General features: G+C 41.2%; 2 protein-coding genes across 2 annotated transcripts; one reads left to right on the forward strand and one right to left on the reverse strand.

The window, feature by feature from the left end:
* Positions 1-2,284: 2,284 nt before the first annotated feature.
* Positions 2,285-3,674, reverse strand: LOC115983578. Its single transcript, XM_031106296.1, has one exon. The coding sequence runs from the start codon at positions 3,565-3,567 to the stop codon at positions 2,587-2,589; it is 981 nt and encodes a 326-aa protein (XP_030962156.1). The 5' UTR covers positions 3,568-3,674; the 3' UTR covers positions 2,285-2,586.
* A 1,662-nt stretch (positions 3,675-5,336) lies between these two features.
* Positions 5,337-6,181, forward strand: LOC115983579. The gene is made up of 2 exons (XM_031106297.1): positions 5,337-5,729; positions 6,008-6,181. Exons 1-2 carry the CDS (start codon positions 5,381-5,383, stop codon positions 6,043-6,045), a joined length of 387 nt encoding a protein of 128 aa, XP_030962157.1. The 5' UTR covers positions 5,337-5,380; the 3' UTR covers positions 6,046-6,181.
* Positions 6,182-8,146: the final 1,965 nt, after the last annotated feature.

Here is an 8,146-nt window from a genome sequence, read left to right on the forward strand (position 1 = left end):
ACTCTTTCTTGCGTTGAATTTTTCCAGAAGAAGGAGCTGACCAGATTGCGTTTTACTTTTCCTTGACCTTCAGTAGATTCAGCTTGCCCTGGATTCTAACCAGGTTTTCAGATCTTGTTGGCTTCCAGATTTGATCCTTATTCTTCAAAACACTAACTAAAATAACTTAGCTTCAACGGCATTTACTACATCATAGACTATTCTATGTCCAGAAAATTTGATAAAAAATACCTAAGTAAAATAAAATTTAAAAAAAAAAAAAAAAAAACATTGAAGATGCCATCTATCTAGTCACACCCAAAATAAAATATATAAAAAACCTCTTTCATCCCAAAACTTTTTTTTTTTTTTTGATAAGTCTCTTTCATCCCAAAACATTATAGCAATAATTTCCCTAAGTTTAGCCACTTCCCTAAGTTTCAATAATTTCCACCACCCCTATGTACACTCTTGGGGACCTTCACTATCTAGAGATATTTACCCAGTTGCCCTTCAAAAATACCTCATGGACCTATGCTACCCACAAGAAACCAGCTTGAGTGGACATATTCAATATGTGGCTTACAAGTACAGCCATATTCCAATATTCCACCTTATTAAGCCCCAAACCTTCCATTTTGAGTGCATATTTGATCCCACTTAGGGAGCACTGCATGAGTATTCATGACCAGTACATCTGGAGGCTATGCAGCATCGAGTGAATTAAGACTTTGCCTAAGAAAGAGGATTGCAATCCAAGAATTAAGTCTGGCAGTGATCTTCTCGGTTAGAGGATTGCAATGCTTTGAGCTAAGCTTTCTAGTGCATTTCAAAAATATGATTGGGAGGTTTCCTGCTTTGAATTGCAGAACAGAAAGGATTTGTTGCTGGAGATCAGGAGTTACAGCAACACAAAATACCAGAGAGACCATTGAACTCCTTCAGGGTATCCCTTATCAGTTGTTTTAAAGGAAGATCAGCAACTACAAATAGTAAAAGATCATCTATAAAGGTTAAATAAGTAATTCTCTGCCCTGCACATTGGGATGGAAGTTCAAGTTCTGAGATTCACTGAATCTTGATATCGTTATTTTAATAAAAGCCTCCATTTAGACAAAAAGATAGAGGAAAAAGAGCCCCTTGTCTAATACCTTTTCCACACTTAAAAGAATCATCCAATTATAGTCATAAAATATTTTGGGCTTATGATACACCTTACTTATCAAAAGAAAAAATACCTCACAAACCCATCCCACCCAACCCACACAACCCACCCATTTAACATTCATTCATATACATAATTACAAACGCTAAAAGCTTATAAATTACCAAGAAACAAACACTGAGGAAAAAAAAAATTGAAGAACACAAAGAACAGAAGAAACCAAGATTCTAGAAACCCTAGCTCTGAAGCACGAAGAAAATTGGAAAACAATGTACAGTAATACGGAAGAATGATGGCGTTCTTGCCGGCTCAGGAGGCTTTGTTTCTCATTCATCATAGGATCCTTGTGAGCTCTCGTTTAAGGAATTTGTAATTGGTGATTGGCTATGGTGTTCTCATTCATCATAGGATCCTCGTGAACTCTCGTTTAAGGAATTCGTAATTGGTGATCGACTATGGTAAAACGTTAAGGTTTTGAGAATATGCAATCACTTATAAAGCGGTTTAACTTTTGGATCAATTTTACTGTCCCTAAATTTTCAGCGATAACCCCTCACCAACTCATGAGCTAGCAGGGTTTTTTCAGAGATACTCATCCCCTTGACAAAGTCAGAGTTAATATGATTATAAAAAATAAATAAAAAGAGTCAAGAGTTAATAATTTCATTCTAGCAGCCATGGAGTCTATTAGCAAAATTTTGGAAATACACTTATATTGCACATTTCAACATCATATATGTCGGTAATCATCAACTCTTGACAGGTTCTCTCAACATCGGGTAGTGGAATTTTCTACTCCAAGAAACCCATCAGATTGGAATAAGGAAGTCACGGCCTAGCACACATTTTGTTGCACAACTAACCACGAAATTTAAATATAAAAAAAGAACCTGAATCCATCAGGTCCATCACTCCCAAAAGAGAATGTAGAGATTTTCTCCTACTCCTTTAACAAAAGAAATATAGAACTTCTACTTCAACTAGGAAAAGAAAAACAACACAGAATCCTTATTCAACAAGAAAAAGGGAAATATCGTAAAATCCTAATTCAACTAGAAAAAGAAAACAACACATAATCTCATTTAACTAGGAAAATGAAAACAGTAAAGATATAAAAAATTTGTTACAATTGATCTGCAACAAACAGGCAAAGCAATATGCTCATGCTCTATCAATTGGTTGAAAATTAAGAATCATAATTACTAGAAAACCAAAAGTTCAACAAATCCCATATAATCTTAGCAACCAATACAAGAAGAAATAAATAAATAAGTAGAAATTAGTGTCACAGGCAAACAGCATCCTCCATGGGGCCATGTCAAAGAAAAACTTACGCCAATGAAATTGACCGGTCCATGCTTACTAATTTACATAAATGCACTGATTACTTCCATTTCAATGAGCAGCAATGTGGTGACCTTAAGGGTTCTTTCAATTTTTCTCTAGGTCTTCCTTGTTTTCAATTTTTTTCTAGGTCTTCCTTCGTAATTAAAAGATGTTGAATCAAAAGAAATAGAAGCACTACCAGAATTCTGTTTCAACCAGGGAATGCCAATTGTTGCCAAGGTCGGTGAATATGGGAGCACAGTCGCCTGAACTTTAGTTTGATGCCTCAGGTAAGAACCATAAAAGAAGGATCTTAGCCTTCCAGTTTTGAAGTCATACGAACATAACCTACCTCGTATAGACAAATACACAACTTCATCATGGAAAGTTTGAGCGTCCACTACAAAATAATTGCGAATCATTTCAGGAGAGTTTTGTACACGATGGAGATACCGATCCCTTGATTCTTCACCAAATTGATCTATATTTATATGGTGCTTAAGAACCCAAATGGGCTTGCAAGGATCTGTTAACATCCAGACCCTAAGTTCAGACATATCTACACACACATAATGAAGATACCCATCAGAATCCCCAAGGCAAGCCAGTCTTACATCCCTATCCAACCACTTAGGACCTGGTACTGTAATGACTCCAGATAACTCCTCATCTGCCTCAAAATTGATAACGTTCTGATTGCTCGTCAACCAGTAAAACCTTCCATTAACATAAATATGTTTATTCTCATAAAGCTCATCCTTGCAATAGCACACTTCAAGGGAAGTTTTCCATTTCCCTGTCTCTGATGAGTAGATCACAAAGGAATAGGAATTTTGGTCATGTTTTGGACGCTGAATGCTGACCACTTTAAAGCGAGGGATCATCTTTGCTGAAGAACCAAATGGGTAGAAAGCCAATCCAAAGATGCTACCAACATGACAGTCAATGGGTCTCAAGGTTAACCGTTCCTGGGTCATTGGGTTCCAAACAACTATGTCCAGCACCTCTACATCCCTAGTTCGACGACTTCTATAACAGATGAGTCCATCACATGAAGCCATAATGACAGAAGTCGGTTGAGGGAAACTTTCATCCATCAATTTAAATATGCCCAATTCACCATTAACCCTAGCATAAAGGAAATAATCATCTCCACAAAAATTCCCCCCATACTCCTCAAACTCTTGAACAAGGAGGCCCGAAATGCATCATGACCTCTGATGGTGAATACGCACAAAGGATGGATCAGATATAAGGCTCTTCCACCTCTTGGAGACACACTTGCACCTTAAAAGGTTCTTAGCTGACAAGCGACTTAAAATTTCCATTGCTAAATCTTCATTTGAAAAAATGACTTCCATTTTTCTTATGGACAAAAACCCAAGTTATAACAAGCTGCAAACGATACTGTTAGTGTATAGCGTATAACTTAGACTAGTTTAGCCCATTGGGCTTAGCCCAGTATACTGTACTTGTAGTTTACTCCTTTTACTTGTACTGCACACATATCTAGCCTATATAAGGCTCTCTATTGTACATTATTTCATACACATTAATATACAGACTATTCAGTCTTTCTCTCTCACTTTACATTGTTAACATGGTATCAGAGCCAATCCTCTGAATTTCTGGTTCCTGTGGACATCTCCGGCGTTCTTCCGCTGCCCTCGCCTTCAACCAGTAGCCACTGTCAGAAGCGAGTCACCGCCGTCACGCCCACAGTCCAGCAACTCTCGGATCTCATTGTTCTGCTCATCCAACTGTCAAAGAAAAGGCATTGAGTGACAGAACAGACAATCCCGAGCAAAACCCAACCAAGAACGGCCAGAAAAAACTTCACACGCGCCCCCACGCGCCGCCTGAAGTTTCTGCCTCTCGAACACGCGCTCCACGCGCCGCCACGCGCCGTCAATCTTACTCACGCGCCTCACGCGCCAGACCAAACGTTCTACACGCGCCTGCACGCGCCCCACGCGCCAGCTGCGTTTCGCGAACTGCCACGTCAGCACACGTCAGCCGTTGACTGGACCAGGCCTGACCGTTGACCGTTGACTTTGACCGTTGACCTTGACCGTTAACTTTGATTGACCGTTGACCAAGTCAAAATTTTTCAACAGGACCTGTCTTGCTCAGTTTTTCGCGTAGATTCTGATTTTGGGCTCCGTTTCTGCATTTGAGGTATCTAAATCTCACTTTTTGGTCATTTTCTTCATTATGGCTCAACAAAGTGAACGAGATATCATACGTCCTATCACCATCATGTTGGATGGTCCTACTAGCTATCATGCATGGTCTCAGAATATGACCGTCTTTCTCAAGGGTCGTAAACTGTGGAGATATGTGACTGGTTCAATTCCTAAGCCAGTACCAAACCCTAAGTCCAAAGCCACAGCTACTGAAGAGTCTTCCAAGACTGCTATTCCAACAGATGATTATGAAGAACGTCTAGAAGAATGGGAGAGTATTCAGAGTAAGATCTTATCTTGGTTTATCAATACCTCTATTCCCTCCATTCATAATCTTCTTCCTCGTCTTGAAACTGCTGAGGCTGTTTGGAAATTTTTGGCCGATCGTTATAACTGCACTAATGATTCAAGCTTGGAGTTTCACATTGAATCAAAACTTTATCAAATGCGCCAAGAGACAGGTCAGTCTATTTCTGATTTTTATTCTCAGACTTCTACTATGTGGGAACAACTCTCTGCTGCAGATCCTCCACTGGTGTGTTCTAAGGACATTGAGCTCTTTGTCAAATATCGGGATCGCCGTAGATTTATGCACTTCATGATGGGTTTACGTGAGGATTTTGAGCCTACTCGAGCTTCTCTACTTAGCCGGTCTCCTACTCCTTCTCTTGATGCTGCAGTAAAGGAGCACATTTCTGAGGAGAATCGTCGGCCCACTTATCACATGACATCATCTGATCATGTCTTGGCTACACCCTCACCACAGCCTCCCATTGTTGCATTCACTGCTCCTCCGCGAATAAACTCCGGGCGTCCCACCTCTCAGTCTTCCAAAGGTGCTCATTGCAAGTTTTGCCGTGCCAAAGGCCATGACATCTCTGTTTGTCGTAAGCTACAGAAATTTGTGCAAGAGCAGAATAAAGCTTCTCTTCCTCAGGCAGCTGCTGTATGTCCTTCAGATCCATCGGTTCCTACAGGTCCATCTTTGGCTTCCTCACTTACTACGGCTGATATTGAGGCAGTTGTTCAACAGGTTTTATCCCGCACTTCCACTGCCCTTTCTGTCACCTCAGGTAAACAACCTTGGTTTTTTGATACTGCATGTTGTAATCATATGACTCCTGATGAATCCCAATTTTCTGATAAGGCACCCTTAGAACATCCAATCACCATTTACACTGCTGATGGAACTCCTATGCCTGTTAGTCATAAAGGAACAATCTCTTCTCCTTGTTTATCCCTTAGTGACACTTTTCATATTCCAAAGTTATCCCTCAATTTGCTTTCTGTTGGTCAACTTTGCGAATTAGGCGTAGATCTTCTATTTACTAATCATGGTGTGGATGTGCAGGATCCCCGGACGGGTCAAGTGCTTGGGACAGGCCGTAAGGTTGGTCGCATGTTTGAGGTTCATAACTTGAAGATTCCTTCACAAGTTGTTTCTGCAGCTGCTACCACTGTCACCTCCTCACCTGATCTATGGCATGCTCGTCTTGGTCATCCATCCTTATCTCGTCTTCAATTATTAGCTTCTCAAGGTCATTTAGGTTCAGTTCAGTTTTCAAAATTTGATTGTACTTCCTGTCATTTTGGCAAACAAACAAAATTGCCATTTAATAAAAGTGACTCCTTTTCTTCTGCCCCTTTTGATCTTATACATTCTGATATTTGGGGTCCTGCACCTGTTCCCACTAAGGGGGGATCTAAGTATTTTGTCATATTTGTGGATGATTTTTCTCGGTATACTTGGATTTATCTGCTTCACCATAGGTCTGAACTTGTGTCTATTTACCAAACATTTCATAAAATGATTGAAACACAGTTCAATCGCACCGTTAAAGTCTTTCGATCAGATAATGCTCAAGAATATAATGATAAATCTTTCCTATCCTTTTTAGACAGACATGGTACTCTTCCTCAGCGGTCTTGTCCTTACACCTCTCAACAAAATGGTCGTGCAGAACGAAAACATCGTCACATTCTTGATGTTGTCCGCACCCTTCTCATTTCTGCCTCTCTTCCTAAGCGATTTTGGGGTGAGGCCGCACTCACTGCTGTGCACACTATTAATCGTATTCTTTCACCAACTACACACAACAAATCACCATTTGAGCTTCTCTATGGTCAAACTCCTGACTACTCCTCTCTTCGGGTTTTTGGTTGTGCTTGCTTTGTCTCTCTTCCTCCTCATGAACGAACAAAGCTCCAACCTCTTACTCGTCTCTGTTGTTTCCTTGGTTAGGGTGTGTCTCAAAAGGGGTTTCGCTGCTATGATCCCATTTCTCATCGCCTTCGTGTCTCCCGTCATGTTGAGTTTTGGGAACATCGCCCTTTCACGAGTCTTTAGCAGTTTCCTACATCTTCTTCCTTAGAGTCTCCCATTTTTACTGATCTTTTCCTCCCTCTATATCCTGAACTTGTGGAGGATTCTTCAGCATCGACTGCCTCTCCAGACGACTCATCTCCGGTTCTGTCTCCGGCATATGACCCGCCTGTCTTGGATCCTGTGGCACCACTCTCTCCTGAGTCTCCTATTGGTCCTGAACTTCGTCGTTCCACTCGGGTAAGCATTCCTCCCCCTTATCTCACTGATTACCATTGCTCTTTTGCCCTTGCCACTCTCTATGAACCTCACACCTATCGTGAGGCTTATACTGACCCTCTTTGGCAGCAAGCTATGAATGAAGAACTAGATGCCCTTCATAAGAATCACACGTGGGATATGGTTGATTTGCCTCCTGGTCAGTCTGTAGTAGGTTGTAGGTGGGTTTACAAGATCAAGACCAAGGCTGATGGATCTGTTGAACGATACAAGGCTCGCCTAGTTGCCAAGGGCTTTACTCAGGAGTATGGTATTGACTATGAGGAAACATTTGCTCCTGTTACTCGTCTTACATCTGTTAGATGTCTCATTGCTGTGGCTGCTGTTCGCCGTTGGCCTCTTTATCAAATGGATGTGAAGAATGCTTTCCTCAATGGAGACCTCCATGAAGAAGTGTACATGCAACCACCCCCTGGCTATCCACACTCAGGCAATCAAGTTTGCCGCCTTCGCCGTGCTCTTTATGGCCTCAAGCAGGCTCCTCGAGCTTGGTTTGAAAAGTTTAGCTCAGTTGTTGCTCAGCAGGGTTTCACTTCGAGTCCTCATGACACTGCTCTCTTTGTTCGAAGATCCTCTGCTGGTATCACTCTTATTCTTCTTTATGTTGATGATATGATTATTACTGGGGATGATTCTGCAGGTATCTGCTCTCTTCAGAACTTCCTTAGTCAGCATTTTGAGATGAAAGATCTGGGCACTCTCAGCTATTTTCTTGGGCTTGAGGTTACCTCATCCTCTGATGGATACTATCTCTCCCAGGCTAAATATGCTTCTGATCTTCTCTCCAAAGCCGGTGTCACTGATAACAAGACTGTTTCCACTCCTTTGGAATACAATGCAAAGCTCACACCCTTGGACGGTGAACCTATATCTGATGCTACTCGCTAT

This window comes from Quercus lobata, chromosome 4, assembly GCF_001633185.2.
Source record: "Quercus lobata isolate SW786 chromosome 4, ValleyOak3.0 Primary Assembly, whole genome shotgun sequence".
NCBI classification, from domain to species: Eukaryota; Viridiplantae; Streptophyta; class Magnoliopsida; order Fagales; family Fagaceae; genus Quercus; species Quercus lobata.